The 21,663-nt window shown below is 45.5% G+C and overlaps 1 protein-coding gene across 2 annotated transcripts in view; it reads left to right on the top strand.

Annotated features, from left to right (window-relative positions):
- The window catches only part of VOPP1 (VOPP1 WW domain binding protein), a 115,315-nt gene extending 99,422 nt beyond the window's left edge, over nucleotides 1–15,893 (top strand). For both annotated transcript variants that reach the window (XM_087861238.1, XM_045788533.2), the window contains one exon: nucleotides 13,354–15,893. In XM_087861238.1, the coding sequence (XP_087717364.1) occupies nucleotides 13,354–13,544 (191 nt within the window). In that variant the 3' untranslated portion in view covers nucleotides 13,545–15,893. The remainder of the gene's footprint in view (nucleotides 1–13,353) is intronic.
- The last annotated feature ends 5,770 nt before the right edge of the window (nucleotides 15,894–21,663 follow it).

The raw sequence follows: 21,663 nt of genomic DNA, 5'->3' as shown, positions 1-21,663 counted from the left end.
TAATTTAGGAAGGAAAGAACTCCAAGTGAAATAAGTCAGTCACAAAAGGACAAATATTGTATGATTCCACTTACACAAGGCACTTAGAGTAGTCAGAATCATAAAGGCAGAAAGTATTTTGGTGGTTGCCCAGGCTAGAGAAAGGGAGTAATGGGGAGTTACTGTTAAAGGATACAGAGTTTCACTTTTACAAGATGGAAAGAGTTATGGGGACATATCACAGTGATGATTGCACAAGAATGTGAGTATATTTAATATCACTGTATTGTAAACTTAAAAATGGTCAAGGTGGTAAATTTTAGGTTATGTTTATTTGCAACACAAAAAGTGCAAAACAAAACAAAAAATGAGTATCTCAGTAGATGCTGAAAAAGCTGTTGATAAAATTTGGTAAAATTCAGTATAAATCCCTTATCAAAACTCTTTCAAAACCGTTAACATACTGTAAACTATTAATGTAGCCAGCAATGTAAGGCTTTTTCTTAATATAATAAAGATTAAGAGTGTATGTTCCTTGAGGGTCCTGGAAGGCAAGGATCAAGTCCTCAACGATATACCCAGCTGTGCCTTTTGAATGGGAATGTTCAGTAAGGATGAAGTAAATTTGTGCTCTGGACCTGCTGCCGACATCATCTTTAGTGCAACAGTGGAAGTATCCCCATTTAAAACTTAGAGTATTTAGTATCATCAATATTTAACATTGTTCTAGAACTTCTGGCTACAGTATTTACATGAATGATGATATTTAACCATTGGGAAGGAGAAACAAAACTATTTCTATTTGTAAACAATATATCATTATATTCTAGGGAATGAACTGAAAAATATTTTTAGTAGCCGAGACAATTTAGCAAAATAAATAGATACAATATAAGAAGAAAGAAAGGGGCAAGTAATGAAGGAGGGGAGAGTTGCCTATTGATCGTGAAAATGCTCTCTGCAAGAAATTTGTTCTGGTATTTCTGGCAGCAACTAACACACACCCCAATTTTTAAGAGTTATCTCTTGTGATAAAAAGTCACAAAGAGGGAGGCTCCTGGTTTAACTCCGTGGTTTAGCAGCGTGCAGGCACTCACGCGCCTTCCTTCCGAATACGCCGCCCACCTCAGCTCACTCTTAGCTACTTCAGCTCACTTGCTGCAGGATGGATTCCTTGTTTCTTACAGACCCGCATCTATGAAACAGGAATAAATGATCTCATAGTATTAATGCAGGGCTTGAATACTGGTTTCCTTCCTCACTTCTTACATGGTGGTACTTTGTCAGAGTCAGGCCAGCGGATTGCTCTCCCCAAACCCAGCCTGTACTTACTTGTCTTAGAGTTTTATTTTCCCTCATTTTAATCTCTGTTTCCGTTTCAAACCATTCTCTTTGACAAGAGAAGAAGATACTGTTTTTCTCTTGGCTATTTCTTTTCCTTCTGAATCTTCTTTATCCTCCTTGCACACATTTTTAAAAGGTTCTTTTTCCTTCAGTTTTGTGCCAACCCTTAGCTCCATTGGGCTTTATTTTACCTGGTTCCGTTCTGGTGATAAGTTCACTTCAGTTTTGTTCTTTGGAATCAGTCACACTGGCTTGGTTTGCAACCTTTGAAAGTGTTATCATTGTGCTCATTTGTGATCATAGAGTTGAAATTTCACAATAATATGCTTTGGATTCCAGAGTTATGTGCCATAGAATCATGTATACATTTGGGGGGACATTTTTGAAATTATCTCTCTCAAGCCTGTGGACACAGACCTGTTCTTGCCTGGCTTTCTCCCTGTGGTTTTCACACGTGTGATGGAGTGCTCCAGCTGCCTCTCCCCTCAACCAGTCAGATCAAGTCCATCTCCTCAGTTTCCCTTCTCTGTGGGAGGCTGAATGGTCAGCCAGTCAGTGTCTTGTCAATTGAGCAGAGATCTGGCTAACGTCTCTGTGTGAGCTGGCACCTCCGCCTGGCCAGGTGCTCTGTGAGAGTCCGTCCTCTGTCTCTGCTGCCCTCCTGCCTACACCACAGTCTTTCCAGCATGTTCCATCCCTGTGTTTGCCAAGTGTTTGCACCTAAGGGCTTATGTTCCTGGCAAATACATAATTTATCTACCTCTTATCTGTTCTGTTTCCAGTATTCCAAGTGACTCTACATCTTCAATATTTCAATCTTATTCTTCTAATTCACAGCAATATCCAGAGTTGTGACTGTTAACATAAAAATGCCAGTTAAATTGGACACACTTGCCAATGTATCTCATTATTCTCCAGTGTGAGTGGCCATGATGCACAGATGTTATAGACACACCCACGGCCCATCTCTGGTACAAAGACCACAGCCCACCCTGCTGTCATCTGTGATAGGGAGTTGAGGTCCTCTTTCAATGCCTCTGTCCTCAGGAGTGATGGGCAGGGTTGGTGCAGGCTTGCTGGGCTGGGACAGCCTGTTCTTCCTGTCGTATCAGAAATTGGTGTGCCTCAGAGGAGGGGAAAGATGGCGGAGGAGTAGGGGACCCTATTTCAACTGGTCCTCTGAATCGAGCTGGATATCCTGAACACCCACAAAATCAGCCTGAGATGTAAGAAGATACATCTGGATCTCTGCAAACAGAACATCTCCGGTGTTTGGTCTCGTGGTATGAAGTGGGAGCCGAGAGTCTGTGGGCAGATATCGGAAGATAAACGGAAGGGGGAGGGAGCCGCCGTGCTCGTGTGCTGGGTAGGCAGAAGCCTCCCGTGCTGGGGAGCGGGCTGGACTAGAAACCGGTAGCAGCAGGGAAACCAGACAAACCTGGAGCTCGGGAGCGCACGTGTGGCTGGCAGTTTTAGAAGCACAAAGAGCAGAGACCTGCCAGCCCTGGGAGCAAGGACTGGGAGAGCGGCTGTGGGGCACACAAATCAGGACACTGTGGGGTTTTTAGCAGCACCGACAGAAACAGAGTTACAGTGGCCAGGAGAGTCAGTGAAGAGCAGACTGCAATCTCTATTCTGAGACAGAGGCTTGGATAATGTCACTGCTTCTCTGACTCTCAGAAGAGTCACAGAAAGCCGCCAGGGAAAACCCTGAGAGAACAAAAGCCCCCCAAAAAACAGTTCTCACTGTGCGCATCCCCCCCCCCACACACACACAGGGGGAAGGACAACTCTGCCCAAATGGGGTTGCCTGAATACCAGCGCAACAGGCCCTTCCCCCAGAAGGCAGGCTGAAAAAACGAGGCCCACATCCCTAAGGACCGTATAAAACAGGTGCATCTTGTTGGGTCCTGGTCAATAATTTGGACTCTGTACTTCCCCGCAACCACACCTCATCAGAATAACAAAGAGGAGGAACCTCAACAAAGGAAAGAAACAGAGACTGTGGCCTCTGCCCCAGAACTAATGGATATGGATATAACCAAAATATTAGAAATGAATTTCAGAGTATCAATTATCAAGATGATGTATAGGCTTGAGAAAAATATTAACAAAAATATAGAATCTCTAAGGCCTGAAATGAGAACGAATCTAATGGAAATTAAAACTGCTATGAATGAAATGCAGTCTAAACTGGATGCTCTGACAGCCAGGGTAAATGAGGCAGAAGAACGAATTAGTGAGTTAGAGGATGAGATGATAGAAAAGAAGGAGAAAGAGCTGGCATGGGAAAAAATCCAATTTCAAGAAAAAAAGCTACGGGAGATTACTGACTTAATGCAACGTTCCAGTGTCAGAATTATCGGGATCCCCTAAAGGGCGGAGAAAGAGAGAGGTCTAAAAGAAATATTTGAACAAATTGTAGCTGAGAACTTCCCTAATCTGGAGAAGGAAACAAGAATTCATGTCCAAGAGGCAGAGAGGACCCCTCACAAGATCAATGAGAACAGACCAACACCACAACATATAATAGTACAATTTGCAAGTCTTAGATCCAAGGAAACAATCTTGAAAGTGGCCAGGAGGAAGAGAATCCTCACCTGCAGAGGGAGGAACATCAGAATAACATCAGACCTGTCTACAGAGACCTCGCAAGCCAGAAAGGGGTTGCAAGACATATTCAGAGCAGTAACTGAGAAGAACATGCAGCCACGGATCCTTTATCCAGCAAGGCTGGCATTCAGAATGGATGGAGAGACAAGGAGCTTCCAAGCCTGGCAGAAACCGAAAGAATATGTGGCCACCAAGCCAGCCCTACAAGAAATATTAAGAGGAGTTCTATAAAAGTAGAGTGATACAGAAGTTTACAGAGACAACCTATAGAAACAAGGATTTCACAGGCAACATGATGACATTAAAATCATATCTCTCAATAATCACTCTCAATGTGAATGGCCTAAATGCACCCACAAAATGACACAGGGTTGCAGATTGGATAAAAAGACATGACCCATCCATATGTAGTCTACAAGAGACTCACTTTGAACCTAAAGATACATCCAGACTGAAAGTGAAGGGATGGAGAACCATTTTTCATGCCAACAGACCTCAAAAGAAAGCTGGGGGAGCAGTTCTCATATTAGACCACTTAGATTTTCAGCTAACGACTGTAGTTAGAGATACAGAAGGACACTATATTATTCTTAAAGGGTGGATCCAAAAAGATGTTCTAACAGTATAAATATCTATGTCCCCAACAGGGGAGCAGCCAACTACAGAAGCCAACTGTTAATCAGAATAAAGAGACATATAGATAATAATGCGTTAATAGTAGGGGACCTCAACACTCCAGTCTCAGCAATAGACAGATCATCTAAGCAGAAAATCCACAAAGAAACGAGCTGTGAATGACGCACTGGACCAGATGGACCTCATAGATACATACAGAGCATTCCACCCTAAAACAACAGAATACTCATTCTTTTCGAATGCATATGGAACATTCTCCAGAATAGACCATATCCTGGGTCACAAAACAGGTCTCAACCGATACCAAAAGACTGAGATTATTCCCTACATATTCTCAGACCACAGTGCTTTGAACCTGAAACTCAATCACAAGAAAAAACTTGACAGAAACTCAAACACTTGGAAACTAAGGAACATCCTGCTTAAGAATGTTTGGGTAAACCAGGAAATTAAAGAAGAACTTAAGCAATTTATGGAAACCAATGAGAAGAAAAACACATTGGTCCAAAACCAATGGGACACTGCAAATGTGGTCCTAAGGGGGAAATACATAGCCATACAAGCCTCACTCAAAAGGATAGAAAAATCTAGGGGCGCCTGGGTGGCACAGTGGTTAAGCATCTGCCTTCGGCTCAGGGCGTGATCCCGGCATTATGGGATCGAGCCCCACATCAGGCTCCTCCGCTATGAGACTGCTTCTTCCTCTCCCACTCCCCCTGCTTGTGTTCCTTCTCTGGCTGGCTGTCTCTATCTCTGTCAAATAAATAAATAAAATCTTTAAAAAAAAAAAGGATAGAAAAATCTAAAATGCAGTCCTTATACTCACACCTTAAGCAGCTGGAGATGGAACTGAAGAATAGGCCTAAGCCATGCATGAAAAGACAACTGATTAAGATTAGAGCAGAGATCAATAAATTAGAAACCCAAAATACAGTAGAGCAGATCAACAAAACTAGAAGCTGGTTCTTTGAAAGAACTAATAAGATTGATAAGCCACTGGCCAGAATTATTCAAAAGAATAGAGAAAGGACCCAAATTAATAAAATTATGAATGAAAGGGGAGAGATCACAACTAACACTAAGGAAATAGAAACAATCATTAGAAACAATAGTTTCTAATCAACAACTATATGCCAACAAATTAAGGAAACTGGAAGAAATGGATACCTTCCTGGAAACCTATAAACTACCAAGACTGAAACAGGAAGAAATCAACAACCTAAATAGACCAATAACCAGTGATGAGATTGAAGCAGTGATCAAAAACCTCCCAAAAAACAAGAGTCCAGGGCCTGATGGTTCCCTGGATAATTCTACGAAACATTCAAAGAAGAAATAATACCTGCTCTCCTAAAGCTGTTTCAAAAAATAGAAACAGAAGGAAAACTTCCAAACTCATCATAAAGGAGAATTACAGACTGATATTCCTGATGAATATGGATGCCAAAATTCTCAACAAGATCCTAGCTAATATGATCCAACAGTACATTAAAAGGATTATCCATCACAACCAGGTGGGACTCATCCCTAGGATGCAAGGGTGGGTTCAACATTCACCATTCAATCGATGTGTTAGAACACATTAATAAGAGAAGAGACAAGAATCATATGGTCTTCTCAATTGATGCAGAAAAAGCATTTGACAAAATACAGCATCGTTTCCTGATTAAAACCCTTCAGAGTGTAGGGATAGGGGGTACATTCCTCAATCTCATAAAAACCATCTATGAAAAGCCTACAGCAAATATCATTCTCAATGGGGAAAAGCTGGAAGCCTTTCTCTTAAGATCAGGAACATGACAAGGATGCCCACTCTCACCACTATTATTCAACATAGTACTAGAAGTCCTTGCAACAGCAATCAGTCAACAAAAAGGGATAAAAGGTATCCAAATCGGCAAAGAAGAAGTCAAACTCTCACTCTTTACAGAGGACATGATCCTTTATGTAGAAAACCCAAAGACTCCTCCCCCAAATTACTAGAACTCATACAGCAATTCAGTAATGTGGCAGGATACAAAATCAATGCACAGAAATCAGTTGCATTTCTATACACTAACAATGTGACTGAAGAAAGAGAAATTAGGGAATAGATTCCATTTACAATAGCACCAAAACCCATAAAATATCTCAGAATAAACTTAACCAGAGAGGTAAAGGATACTCAAGAAACTACAGAATATTGATGAAAGACATGAAGAAGACACAAAAGGATGGAAAAACATTCCATGCTCATGGACCAGAAGAACAAACACAGTTGAAATGTCTATGCTACCTAGAGCAATCTACACTTCCAACGCCATCCCAATGAAAATAACAGTGGCATTTTTCAAAGTGCTGGAACAAACAATCCTAAAATTTGCATGGAATCAGAAAAGACCCCGAATCGCCAAGGAAATGTTGAAAAAGAAAAACAAATCTGGGGGCATTACGTTGTCCAATTTCAAGCTATACTACAAAGCTGTGATCACCAAGACAGCATGGTACTGGCACAAAAACAGACACATAGATCAATGGAACAGAACACTGACTCCAGAAATGGACCCTCAACTCTATGGTCAACTAATCTTTGACAAAGCAGGAAAAAACATCCCATAGAAAAAAGACAGTGTCTTCAATAAATGGTGCTGGGAAAATTGGATAGCTCTATGCAGAAGAACGAAACTTGACCACTCTCTCACACCATACACAAAGATAAACTCCAAATGGATGAAAGACCTCGATGTGAGACAGGAATCCATCAAAATCCTAGAGGAGAACGTAGGCTGTAACCTCTTCAACATCGGCCACAGCAACTTCTTTCATGACACGTCTCCAAAGGCAAAGGAAGCAAAAGCAAAAATGAACTTTTGGGACTTTATCAAGATAAAAAGCTTCTGCACAGCAAAGGAAACAGTAAACAAAATAAAGAGGCAACCCATGGACTGGGAGAGGATCTTTGCAGATGACACTACAGATAAAAGGCTGGTATTCAAGATCTATAAAGAACTTCTCAAACTCAATACCCAAGAAACAAATAATCAAATACAAAAACGGGCAGAAGATATGAACAGACAGTCTTCCAATGAAGACATACAAATGGCTAAGTGACACATGAAAAAATGTTCAAAATCATTAGCCATCAGGGAAATTCAAATCAAAACCACATCGAGATAACACCTTACACCAGTTAGAATGGCAAAAAATTGACAAAGCAAGAAACAACAAATGTTGGAGAGGATGTGGAGAAAGGGGAACCTTCTTACATTGTTGGTGGGAATGCAAGTTGGTGCAGCCACCTTGGAAAAAGGTGCAGAGCTTCCTTAAAAAATTAACAATAGAGCTACCCTATGACCCAGCCATTGCACTACTGGGTATTTACCCCAAAGATACAGATGTAGTGAAAAGAAAGGCCATATGCTCCCCAATGTTCATAGCAGCATTGTTCACAATAGCCAAACTGTGGAAGGAGCTGAGATGCCCTTCAACAGATGAATGGATAAAGAATATGGGGTCCATATATACAATGGAATATTTCTCAGCCATCAGAAAGAATGATTACCCAACATTTGCATCAACATGGATGGAACTGGAGGAGATTATGCTAAGTGAAATAAGTCAAGCAGAGAAAGACCATTATCACATGGTTTCACTTATTTGTGGAACATAAGGATTAGCAGGGAGATCATTAGTGGAAGGAAGGGAAAAATGAAGGTGGGGTAAACAGGGGGAGATGAACCACGAGATACTATGGACTCTGGGAAACAAACTGAGGGTTTTAGAGGGGAGGGTGTGGGGGGATGAGCTAGCCCAGTGAAGGGTATTAAGGAGGGCACATATTGCAGGGAGCACTGTGTTATATGCAAACAATGAATCATGGAACACTACATCAGAAACTAATGATGTACTGTATGGTGACTAACATATCATAATGAAAAAAAAGAAAAAAGAAAAAAAAAAGAAATAGGTGTGCTTCATGAAACTGCCAAGTGTGCCCAGCACAGTATAACAGAGGCAAAATCCAAAGCAACATCACCATTCATCCCTCTTCAGTCATCCCTCTCATATTTATGGAATATCACAAGGCATGTGCTGTTCTGGACTCTGAGGGTTCCAAGATGAATGAGCCTATCTTCATGTGCAGAAAGCTCACAAAATTATACTGTTCTGGATGCCAGGAAGCCAGGGTACCTAATCCAGCAAGGAAGGGAGTGCTAGGCAGTGAGAGGTAGCTTCCTGGAGTTGGTGATTCTGATCTGAAACTTGAAAGATAAATGGGAATTAGCCAGACAAGGAGCCAGGAGGAGGTGGTGTGGAGATGGAGGAGTGGTCTGCATGTGGAACAACTAGGAAACGCTGTCTGGTGAGGGTCAGGGGAGAGGTGAGCAGGATACAAGCAACTAGGTTCTTTTTGGGAGGCAAAGAATAAGGCAGGACAATAAGGAAGAAGACTGAAACAGCTGAGAACCTGATTATGGACAATGTTATCCCTCATAAGGGAACTTAGCTTATAGTCAGTCCCACGAGTGAACTGGTGAATAGGATTACCCCAACCAAAAGTGAGAATAAAGACAGGAAGTCTGAGTCATGGGGAAACGGATCAGCTGTGTGTCTGCTGCACAGTGTTTAGGAGACCTGGCTACGCCTTGAGGAGCAGCCTGGCTGGAGGAGATGGATGTGGGAAGGCAGGCTATGGGGTCCGATTAAACTGAGAAGACAGGCAGTAGGTAGACTGAAAACGGTACCGATACTCATCAGTGTGAACTCCGAGTGGGGCCTAATTATAGACACACGGAAGCTCTTGGGAATTGTGACGTCCTGGGGCTGGTAACCTTTCCATCTCTTGGGCCACATGATCTTCAGGCTGTCTCCACCTCTCCCTGAATTTCCACTCTATTCTCTGCTACCAGCCAAATTCTTCTGCATCTTGAGAAAAGATTGGCCCAGCTCATCCATTCAGAAGTTACTGGCCAGTCCACGCAGTTGAGTGGTGGCAGGGTCATTGTTAAGAAGGCTTGCCTGCCGGACCACCCTTCAGCATAGGTGGGGTAGTTCTTAGGAGGAGCTATTGTCCACTGACGTCTTTAAGCTCTTCTTACTCATCTTTGCTGAATCTAGAGTTCCTTCTCAAATCATGCTAAGACTCTCAATGAGAAAAGAGATGATGGCATTAAAGAATGGAATGACTTGTGTTCTCTGGACACAAGATGGTGTGCTAGGGATGAGTGCAGCTGAGGTGGAAGTCTGTTATGACAGGTCTTAGTCAAGCCCTTCATTTTTGGTTGGAGCTCAGAATGTAGGCCCATTATGTCACCAGTCTTCTCTGGTTTTCCCATCCCTTTCTAGCCTGAACTTCTTCTCCCAGCTTATCACCCTATCGTGAGAAACACTCCTGTGTTCAGATCCTGGTGCTTTCAAATATTAGCTATGTGTCCTTGGCAAGTTACTTCGTCTTCCTGAGCCTCAGTGTCTTCAACATAAAATTGTGGGGTGCCTGGGTGGCACAGTCAGTTAACTGTCCAGCTCTTGGTTATGGCTCAGGTCATGATCTCAGGGTCATGAGATCGAGCCCCGTTGTCAGGCTCCATGCTCAGTGGGGAGTCTGCTTGAGATTCTCTCTTCCTCTCCTTCTGCCTCTCCTGTTCATGCTTGCTCTCTCTCAAATAAATAGATAAATCTTTAAAAAAAAGAGTATGTATACGATTCTATCTGATCTCATTCCTGTCCCCTAACTGTCCCCATTCCATACCCATATAATATGTGTGTATACCCATGTAACACAGATTGGCATTATAGACACTTATTAATACTTGAGGAAATGGAAGAGGCCGTTGTTGTGTGGCTGCCATTGTTTTACTCACTTCTCCAGATCCTTTCCTCTTTGTCTAGTGTAGAAACAGTCTTCCTGTAACTCCAGCTTCTTCATAGAGTCCTCTGTATGTTTTCTTTCTCTAACTGGACCATCTGCCATGAACCTTCCATCCTGAAGGGCTAGCTCTGTTCTCCCACGTTCTACCCCCATAGGGTAAGGAGATGCCGCTGGCATCCCTTTGGTGCCTGGCTTCCACTCTTGTTCATAAATCCCTATCACATTGAATCCCATACCAGTGGGCCCTGTCACCCCTTGTCACTATTTTGCTACTGTCTGTGGCCATCTCTTCTTTGAGCATTTTGGAATCTGCTCAAATAACCCACCACCCCGATTCATTCCATATAGAGGTTGTGTGCTCTGGGCACCCTGGTCCTCCTTCCCGCACAACTGTGGGTTCCCCCTGCTACTCCTCAGAGCCGATGCCTCCGTGCATTCAACAGAACGAGTTGGTGTCCTCTTGTGCTCCAGGCTCTTTGCCAGCCAGTGGGGTGCAAATGTTGAACCAGACTTAGGTCCCTCCCTCATTGAGCTTATATTCTTCCCTAGACAGCCTTTCTCTTTCCTATAAATGTGTGTTCCTACACCCTGTAAACAATCTCGATTATTTCCCATCCTTAAAAACACATCTTTCTTCTTCCTGCATCCCTTTTAGCTACTGCCTATCCCCTCATGTGGTCTTCTCCTTCCTTTCCCTGAATAGATTTTTTCCCACTGCTGTGGGTGCCTACCACTGTAACAAAACTACTGATGAGAAATCCCAAATACCATATCCATTGAAAATTTGCTGTTCTTATTTTGTCCCCTGTTGGACATTGTAGAGACCCAATCACTTCTTCCTGAAAAACTCTCCTTTCCCTTTGCTGCCATGACACCACCCCTCCTTCGCTGTTTCGTATTTCTCCCAAGTCTCCTTTGAAGTCTTCTCCACCACCTTACACGCTTGGTGTTCTTTTCCGGACTTGAATGTTGTCTTTCCTGCAGTTCTCTCTTTAGCCGTCTTGTCTCCCTCCCTGCACACTTCCTGCGTGGTTTTAACCACACCCATGTTTTTGTCCCCACTTTTACAGGAGAGTCCTGAAGCTGCCTCAGCTCCAGAAGGCCCAGCGTGGAGTTTTCATTGCCCTTACCCTGAACCCTTTCTTTCCCCTGCACCCCTCTTTCCTTGTATCCCCTCTCTTTTTTGTTGGGCCCTTTTATCGAAGCCATAAACCAGGGTCTTTTCTAGTCAGACCTCTTCTCTATCCTCAAGTATTTCACAGTGAATTGGTCCCCAGGGCCTTTTGGTTATTCCCCCTGAATATGTCTCCTTCTCTCCTTCTCTCATAGTCAGGACTTTGATGATGTCTTTTCCAAACTACTGCCTTTTTTTTTTAATCTTTAAGTAACTTTTTGTTTATATAAAATGTACAGGGACCAGAGATAAATAAATCATAATCTCTGCCCTTGGGAAACTCATGGTCATGGCTGGTCACGGGCTTGTAAGCAAATGCATCCCAAGGCAGTGGGAGGGTGCACAGACGGGGTAGCAGGTGCCGTGTGCTGGGCCGTACAGGGTGAGATGAGGCGGCGACGATAAAGGTGGCATTTGTGGCTGATTGCTCTCCTGCTTCACACCCTGGAATGCTTTTCTGGCCTTAGGTTTCTTATTCTGTCCTTCAGCACATTCGTAGATTTCCAAGATCTGACACGTGCCAGGTTTGCGATATCTTACACAGGTTGGTGGGCGTCTTTCTAGCAATCTGACCTTTATTCAGTTAAACTGTGCCAAGATACATTTGAAAAAAGGGGAAAAAAAAAAAAAAAAGCCCTAACCAGGACACATACAGGATGACTTCTTTGACACCCCAAGTATCTTTCTGGGTTAAATGAGGCCTGACTCAAATAGACCTGAGTCTACCCACAAAATTAGCTTCGCCTGGGACACACCCAAAGCTCACAGCTTTGTTTTTTTTGATTCTCTATTTATATGTCCAGAACTCTGTAGTGTTCTCAGCATGATCAGAGTAATAAGCAAATCTAAAAAATAGACTCTAAAACAGCATCTCAAAGTTCCTATCCATTAAAATGAGAGTTACGACTAGATCTGGGCAGGGTGGCCAGCTTGTTCCCTCCTCACCTTCTTTATTTCTGGACGCCCGCTCCCATGTCCTACACCCCGGCCTGAAGCAGGGGGTCAGCCTGCATCTTACAGCCTCGACCGTGGAGAAGAGCGTCTCCTCCAACAGCGCCAAAGGCAAATAGAGGTTCCGTAGATGCATCAGCCCACCATTCTGCATTTGCGCCCATTGTCTGTGAACTTGGGCTCACCTGGATGACAGGTATCCGCCACCCTGAAAAAATGTTAACCCAGCCAATGGGAATGGAGGCCATACTTGAGAAATGTGCTTCAGCAAACTGTGTTCTCAAAGGGCTTGTGGCAACAGTCAGGGAACCAGGGTCCTCTTCCAGCTCTTCCAGAGAGCTGTAGATTGGCTTACCTTACCATGGCCCTGGTTTTCTTCACTTGGAAGTGGGCACGGCCCTCTCTGTTGGTAATTTTTTCAGCACACAGTTCTCCAGCTCTTTGCGGGCCTCCTTGGTGTATCACTCAGGCTTTGGATTTGCGACGTCAGAGCCCCATGCCTACTCTGCCTGATCCTGTAATGTCCGTCCTGTCACTTAGCCGCCCTGCTGAGTTTTTGTGTGCCCTTTCAGCCAGCTGCACCCACTAGAGCACAGGCTCCATGAGGCTAGGGACTCACGTATGGCTCCGGCCTGTTACCATGTCCCGGGTGCCCCACTGCGTCCGGGCATTTGGCCCTCAATACATGTCAGCGGAGTGAATGATTGGGGTGCTGGTCTCCACAGCCCCTTCAGCCTGACACTGCTCTGGGTGTGACGGGCAGTGGGTTTTTTCTGCTGTGTTCACATCTGTTCATCTGTCTTTTCAGGAGCCCAGCAGCCGGGGCTGCCGTATTACACCGACCCTGGAGGACTAGGGATGAATCCTGCCGGAAATCCTGTGGCGATGGCTTTCCAGGTCCAGCCCAGCTCACCCCAGGGAAGCACAGCCTACCCTCCCCCTCCTTCTTACTGCAATACGCCCCCACCCCCGTATGAACAGGTGGTGAAGGCCAAGTAGCCGGGGCGCTGCCCAGCACCTGTCTGTGCGACCTCACAGGGGAACAGGGAGGGGCGCTTTCCCTCCACCTCTCTGTCCCCATCAATGTTCGCTTCCAGGAATTGTCTTCTGAGCCACTAAGGGCAAATTCCTCTTTGATATCTTCAAAGCAAGCACAGCTCCCTTTCAAGTTTTCTGTGGAGGACCAGTATTTGAATTTATCCTGTGTCTCCTCTGTTGCTTCTGTTTCTGGTGTAATCTGAGCTCTGGCAGAGTGTGGACAGTCCCCAAGGGTTGACACCTTAGATCCTCGGGGGAGAAACTAAGGAGGAGGAGCCAAGGCAGGGCCCATGTGTGCAGGTGAACACAGGTGAGCACAAGGAGAGGACTGTCCTTCCAGGCACACAGCAGGCAGCTCACAGAAATGAGGCCCCACAGGGTTCACTCTGAGCCCCTCGTCCTGTCAGTCTTCCTCTTCGAGAAGCTGTTAGACTGTGGTGTAGAAGCCTGTTAGCACTTTCTATCTGCATCCCTTCCTGAAGATGAGCGAGGCTTCCCTTCTGCATGGCCAGGGCTGGGAGAGGGCTGTGCACATGGAGGAGATGAAGACCCAGGTGAGGTCAAGTTGGATGTCTACAGTTACCTGACCGCCACCAAGGAAAGATGGGAAATTGATTCCTGCGTCAAACTGGGACATTGCATTTTATGAACTCTTCATCTGACTTGGCAAAAATAAAATGTTCCCCCGTTTTTAGTGAGTTTGTGGAAGCTCAACAGAGTCCCGTCCTTTAAGGTCAGACTGAGAACGTCAGCAGCTGTCTGGCCTTTGTTCACGACCAGAGGTGTCCATGCCCTCCCCCGCGGCAGCCCTGGCGGTGGTCGTGATGGCACTTTCAAAGCAGAGAGGCACATCTGGCTGGGAAGTCACGTCAGCCCCTTGGAGAGAGGTGTCCCTGCAGGGTCTGGCCAGCGGTGTTGAGCCTGGGGCAGCAGGCCAGGCCAGTGGCTTGTTTGATCTCAGCGGGTGTGTGTGTGTGTGTGTGTGTGTGTGTGTCAGGCTCTGAAGAGGAAAAGCTTGTTGAAAATGAGACAGGAATGCAAAGTCCCAGGACTGCAGGAAGAATGTCCTCAAAGAGTACTGACAACTGAATCACACTTAGAATAGAAGATGTGGTTGGAAATGCAGACCCTGGCTAAGAAACCTGTCTCAGCCTGGGGTTGAACGAGACATCACCGGGTTGTAAGGATGCTGTTCCTCTGCGGTCAGCAATGCTGGTAGTGCAGTTAAACCCAGACTGAGACCTGGCCGCTCGTGTGTAGGAAGACAGAGCACCATAGCCAAGGTGGGTGGGTCCCTGTGTGTGCAGTAGTGGGGGCTTGTTTTTGTAATAAGTAATTGGAGCCTCTTGACAAACTCACTCATTGAAGTCGAGCATCAGAACATCTCACTGCAGGGGATGCTGAGTGTTTCCGTTCCCCAGACCAGGAGTCTGGGTGTCCCTCTTCTACTGGGATATCTATGTAGGTACGGGTGAGGAAGCAGGATAGGACGGCAGCGACTGCTCAGACTTCCCTTCCTGTAAAGGTGGAGAGTCTGCAAGCCTCCCAGGAGATTCCGCAGCAGATGCTTGGAGCCAAACAAAAACCGTCGGACGCGCGGTTTATGAACACAGATGCAGCTGCTGGTGTCTCCAGCCACCCTCTGCGACCCCGAGCTCCTGTCCTGACCGCAGTACCTCCCCACACCCTTGTCCTCGACTCAAATGAGACAACAAAGCACAATGTTTGCTGTTTACAACCAAGGACAACAACGTGGGTCCAGAAGCCTCCTCTTCTTCCAGGCCATTTGTTTTGCATTTTTGACTTAAACTTCTCCTTTCACTTTTTTTGTTTTCAATAAGCAGCACAGGCTCAGCCGCCCCTGGAATTGGATCGGGTGCACTTGAATAAGCACGCAAATGTCCATGACTAAACATTGTTTATCTTTTGCTAGCAAATTATCTCAGAGACTGAATGATTTAGGTAGTGCTCAACAATTTTGTATTCCGTGTTTATGAAGATAAATTTTCTTTTCCCTTGAACCTGGGCGAGAACCCTGCTACCGTGAACACTGATCCCGTGTGTAGAAATTCCACCTGTGGTGACATTTCCTGGCCATTCTCATTCCATCTGTGCTGACGTGGACTGTGTCCCCCTCCTGGAGCAAGTCCAGCTCCTGGTGTGTTAAACTCTTAGAGAGTCAGTGATGAGGAGTAAACTGGGAGCAGATCTGTGCATGTTTTTTCTCTGCAACATTTGGCTCATTTCTCTTTTTTCTCTTTTGATAGGGTCCCATTTCCTATGTGTGCAAAATAAAAATAAATTTGGGCACGTGCTTTGATTGTTTTGCTGGGATGTGGGAAAGAGGGTGGAGATAAGGTTTCTAATGAGGAAAGGGTACAGTGGGTCAGGAGTTCAGCCGGGTGGGGGTGGGGTGGAGTAAGAGCACTGGGAATGAGAGGCCGGCAAAGAACGTAAGGAACAGTTGGTTCACCAACACGTTTTAAAAATGTAGCTACAGAAAAAATAATCTGAAGCTAGTAGAAAGAAGTGTTAATTAGATAAACTCACAGATAACACTGTCATTAGTTGTCCAGAGCGCCTGGATCTGCTTCCATAGATAGGTGAGCCTTGATTTTAAAAATGCAGCTCTCCAGGCCGCGGGTGGCTCAGTCGGTTAAGCACCCTACTCTTGATCCCCGCTCAGGTCTTGATCTCAGGGTCCTGAGTCCAAGCCCTATGTTGGGCAGTGTAGAGCCTGCTTAATAGAAAGAAAGGAAGGGAGGGGAGGAGGGAGAGGGGGGAGGGAAGGGGAGGGAAAAGAAAAGAGAAAAGAAAGAGAAAAAACAAAAATACAGCTCTGCTGGGTCAAAAACTATTTCTCTCACAGATCTGTTGAAGGATAAAACGGCTACAAGCTGCACTTTAGATGAATCCCTCATGGAGATAGTATTTATAAAGAAGCGTTTTATCTAAAAACAGGACAGGAAATAAGCCAGAAGAGGTCAAGCAGCTTCCTCTGGTGAAGTCAGGGCTAATTTACACACTTTACCTAATTTACAGGACACCCCACCAGGTTATCAACTTCCCCCAGCGAAGTGGAAGCAGTCTTATTTACAAGTCAAAGCTCATGACTTGAGATGGCAAACAGTTACTGAGTGTTTACTTTTATCTGCTCCTCCCAAATTTCACTGAACTTCAAGAAATCTGTAATGGTTCTCAAGGCAGAAAAGGTACAAGAATAGAAATTTTGAGTAATTCTGAAATAGAAGATGGCAGGTAGGGTTGATCAATAGAGAAGATGAAGCTGAAATGTTCAAGAAGGTGGCTGGGGAGGTGAGAGCTTCACAAAAACTCCACAGGGAGGCCAGCAAGTGCAGGGGGCAGGCCTGGGAACGGGGCATATGCCAGGGTGTCGACCTGTGGGTGTTCTGGAGAACAGCTATGCCAGGGGTGCCGTGTTCTCTGACCCTGGCTCCCAGGTAGGGGGGCGGCTAAGTGCTGGAACTAATAACCCTGCAGCCTGCTCTCTCAAAGAGGGGATGTTCTGCATTGTAAGGTGTCGGCAGGTGAGCTACTGGTATCATTGTTTAATTTTTAAAAGCGAGTTAAGCATTTTCTAATGTATCGGTCAATTAAAATAAGTATTTCCTGATGTATCAGTCAATTAAAACATTCATAAGCTGGGCTGCATCCCTTTCCCGCAGCCCCGGATGCAAGGTCATAGAGAGATCCCTGCAAAGTGGAAGCTCAAGGACCTGTGAGAAATCACGGCCCAGTCACCAGCGCCACAGATCTTTCCTCTGGGACCAGAGGAAAGATCAGCCGAGCCCTCTCCTGACCGGCACCGCCAGCCTTTCCACCCGGCCGGCCAAGCATCTCCCAGCTGAAATGATCCTTAATTGTTTGAGTTCTCAACTTCTAATATTCTTTGAATGCCAGAGATGACAGCACGAATTAGACATGAGGGCAAACCACATGGGCCTAACCACCCGTTGTGGTTTCATGGCGAGACTGTGGGCTCTGAAGATGGACAGCCTTGCTCCAGTCCTGAGTCTACTGTTGGTTGGCTGTGTGTCTTCAGACAAGCAACGTAAGTTTCAATCACTCAAATGATCTCAAGTCTGTTTCCTTGACTATAAAATGGGAATTACACTACCTGTTGCTTGAACCAGGCACATTTGTGGATATTCAACCAATACTTAAAGTCCTCTGTTCTCCCTCATTGCACGCTCCTTGAGCAAGAGAAGCTGAAGCACAGTGGGAGAGAAAATGAACTCTCACCTAATTCTTTGCCCGTCTGTCAGCAGAGGAGACCCGGGCTGCAGGGGAGAAAATCTGAATACCTCCTCCTTGCATTTCCTGTCTTTCCGACCCCGATTACGTAAAGGTGGGTAACAAACAGTGTGTGCTGCTCAACAATGAGTGTCTTCCCCACCGTTTATTCAAGATGACATTGGCGAGCACCTGCAATAAGCTGTGAATCGTAAGCAATATTTTTGTATGTTTCTATTACTTTGGGTATTTCTTTTGCTGTCTCCGATCGCCCCACAACTTTCTACTGTACTGTTCCTGTTTGGGATTGGCTGTCTTGAACTATCCAGGAAGGATCCTGCTGCACTCCTGGGCACAAAGCCCTCTTAACATGCTGTGGGGGTGCAGGGATGGTTATCAATTCACGTCCCTCCCCATTACCACCCTTGAAGAAGGTCAAAGGAGGCAGTTCTTGTGCTGGTCCCAGGAGTGTGACGAGGGGGGAGCTTCACTCCATCTCTTTCCAACAGTAACAGGAAGCTAGAGAGGGCTGCTTTTGTCTTTTGCTCTGGACTCTGGAAATCACAGACAGTCCCTCAGTCCTGAAACCATTTGCCACAGACCTGGTACTCATTGTACAGGAACAGGAGACTGACAACAACCTTGTGCCTTTGAACTGTGCCTGGACACAAGCCCTTACAAACAATTCTTCATGTTTTTTGGAAGAAAGGAATTTTACATTTTGCTTTAAAGTTTACAAGGAGAAATGCTTTTAGATGGATAGTCTAGACCAGCACCATCCATCAAGAACATACTGTGAGCCAAACATGTTATATTAAATTTTCAGTAGCTGTTCATTAAAGAGAAAAAAGGGAAATTTATTTTCATCATTTCAACCTGTAACAATAGAACATTCATTTTTTAAAGATGCTAACACTCTTTTTTTCCACACTGTCATCAAAATCCAGTATGAATGGTGCGCTCACTGGCACAGTCTCCACCTGGAGCATCGCATCTCCAGTGTGCGGCAGGGGCTACTTTATTGGACAGCGTGGGGCAAGGCTGTGTAAGAAACTGTTCAGCTCTTATGTTCTTGCTGGTTATTTACAACATAATCCAGTAAGGTTAAAAAATTAGGTTAATTATAAAAAGGTTGAAGGTAAAATTCAACCTCCTGTGACATAGTTTGCAACTTTTTGTGAACCAACACAATTCTCTCGATATCTGATATTACAGATCCCTGTAACGACACAGCTATAAGTCAGGCTTGGGAGGTCAGTGTTTTTGCTTCTTGGCGCTTGGTCGGCTGTGCATGAGGGTTGTTGCCTTCCGTTGCAGCTCACTCTCTCATTCCAATGTCCAAAGGTGCTGCATGGTTAGTCCTGAAGTAGCATCGAGCTGCTAAGAAGTACCCAGGAGACAGGTTTAGCAGGGCCCCAAAAGTGCTTCTAAAATCACGTGTTCCTGGTCTGGTAGATGATGCTAGGGACCAGCCCTGAGGCCTCCTTTCTCAAATGTGTGCCCAGACACAAGCCTGTCACTCCTTTGGTTCGCACCAAGTTCTCCAAGGAAACCCAGATGTGTCTGGAAGGAGCAGGTTGTTATCTGCAACTGAAGGTAGGACAAGGCAATAGTTCCTTCACTTCATGCTTGTCATTGGAAGAACTTTCCAGTGTGACATTGTGGATGCACAAAGAGATGTAAGATAAAATTGCAGAAATCGTGCCCTCTAGTCAGAGTGCTCATCCCCAAAAATCTGCTGGCCACTTGAGTGCCCTGGGACAAGTTTCTCTTCTCAAATATGACAAGGTTGACCTAAAAGTTGTCCGGGACCTCTTGCATCTGACGTCTTATGACTAAGCCCTAGTATACAGGTACAGAAGGGAGGAGGTGGGAAGGGGGACAGTAGGAGGGGGACAGGATCAACAGATTCTGATGGGTGGTGAGAGCTCTGGTCCCCCGGGGCCAGGCTGGCTGTCCCCCATGCTGTCCTTTGCTATCACTGCCAGGACAGGCCCCATTTGGAAAAGCCCTCTGTACATGCAATTAACCTAAGTACTGTGGTCTCTCCACCCCATTCTCTGCACTCCCCTGGGAAGAGGCAAAGCCAGGGACCCTTCTAGGTGACCCCTATCCCTCACAGAGACTTGGAGGCCTAGCAGGGATAGTCTGTTGGTTTCGTGCCCTGAAAGGGTATCTCAATTCTGGGAAGTCCTGGGGAAGGCATGTCCACCCTACAGCTCTCTGGCTCTCTTTATCCCCTTCTAGCCCAGGCTACTGCCCACTGTATTAGCCCCAGAACCTGCAAAAGACACAGTGGCCAGGCTGATGTTGGAGATCATCTCCATTTTCCTGCCTTCTGCTCTTGCTCGAGTCATCCTTCCTCAGGAAGCCGGGCCTCATTGCCCTCTGGTAGGGGCAGGGGCAAAGGCACCAGGCTTTGCACTCCAGGAGACAGGACACAATGGGGCAGATGTTCTTGGTGTGCCCCCTGTGCTAGAGAGATCAGGGCCCAGGTAGAACCGCAAAGTGACCGCGGAGCGGGAGGCAGGGCCACTCCCTGGGTACTGCGACTCCGGCGTGTCACCCGACCACTAGGGTTCTGGGAGCTCCAAATGTCTCCATTTAGTCCTCTGGAAAATAGGGCTAGGGAAGCACACAGTTGGGGTGAGGACTAATCAGAGTGCATGGGATCCCCACAGACACTAGTAGGAGGAGGGAGTCACAAGGGGAGTGGGCAACAGGCCGGCCCCAACCAGCTAAGCCTCCCTCCTGGGGCTGCTGCATGGGCGCAGGGGCAGGGTGGAAGCAGGGGTGGGGGCTGGGAAGGGCCCAAGGGGGCACCAGCTGGGGCTCCTTCTTCACCTATCTTGACAAGATCCCTGCTAATATTCTTCATTAAGAAGAAACCAAACGCATGGATTTATTTATTTTTTATTTTTTATTATGTTATGCTACTCACCATATCCTTAGTTTCTGATGTAGTGTTCCATGATTCATTAGTTGTGTATAACACCCAGTGCACCATGCAATACGTGCCCTCCTTAATACCCATCACCAGTTTCTCCCATTCCCCCATCCCCCTCCCCTCTGAAGCCCTCAGTTTGTTTCCCAGAGTCCATAGTCTCTCGTGGTTCATTCCCCCTTCTGTTTACCCCCCCCTTCTAATCTAATTATGAAAGTAGTGTGTGCTCACTACAGAAAATGTAATGGAGACTGAACACAAAGTACTAAGGAACATGCCTGGCAACTAACCCAAGGTAACAGTTGGGTACATCTCCAGACTTTCTAGCTCTCTTGCTTTAAGGACGCACAAAGGAATTAAATAGGTATCTTTTGTACCCTGTTTTACTCCAACGTTTTTTTTTTTTCATGGCATTAAAACATTTCCCTACCTCTTCCCTGTAAAGATTAAATAGTACCCCCCCCCATACGGCTGCTACACCTTTTACCCTCCATCCTCTCTGATCTAACTTTCAGGGTTTTGTTCCATTTTGTTGCGCATTTTTTTTAATTTAAATTTTAGTTAGTGAACATACAGTGCAATATTGGTATTTGGGGTAGAATTCAGTGATTCATCACTTAGATACAACACCCAGGGCTCTTCATAACAAGTGCCCTCTTCAATATTCACCCATCTAGCCCATCTCCCACCCACCTCCCTCCATCAACCCTCAATCTGTTCTCTATTGTTAAGAGTCTCTCATGGTTTGTTTCCCTCTCTCCTTTTTTCTTTTCCCCCTTCCCACATGTTCACCTGTTTTGTTGCTTAAATTCAACATATGAGTAAAATCATATGGTATTTGTTTTTCTCTGTCTTATTTTGTTCAGGTAATAAACTCTAGCT

Source organism: Ursus americanus, chromosome 3 (assembly GCF_024610735.1).
Source record: "Ursus americanus isolate L20-20 chromosome 3, mUrsAme1.1.p, whole genome shotgun sequence".
Lineage (NCBI taxonomy): Eukaryota > Metazoa > Chordata > Mammalia > Carnivora > Ursidae > Ursus > Ursus americanus.
This window is presented reverse-complemented; position numbering and strand designations above follow the sequence as displayed.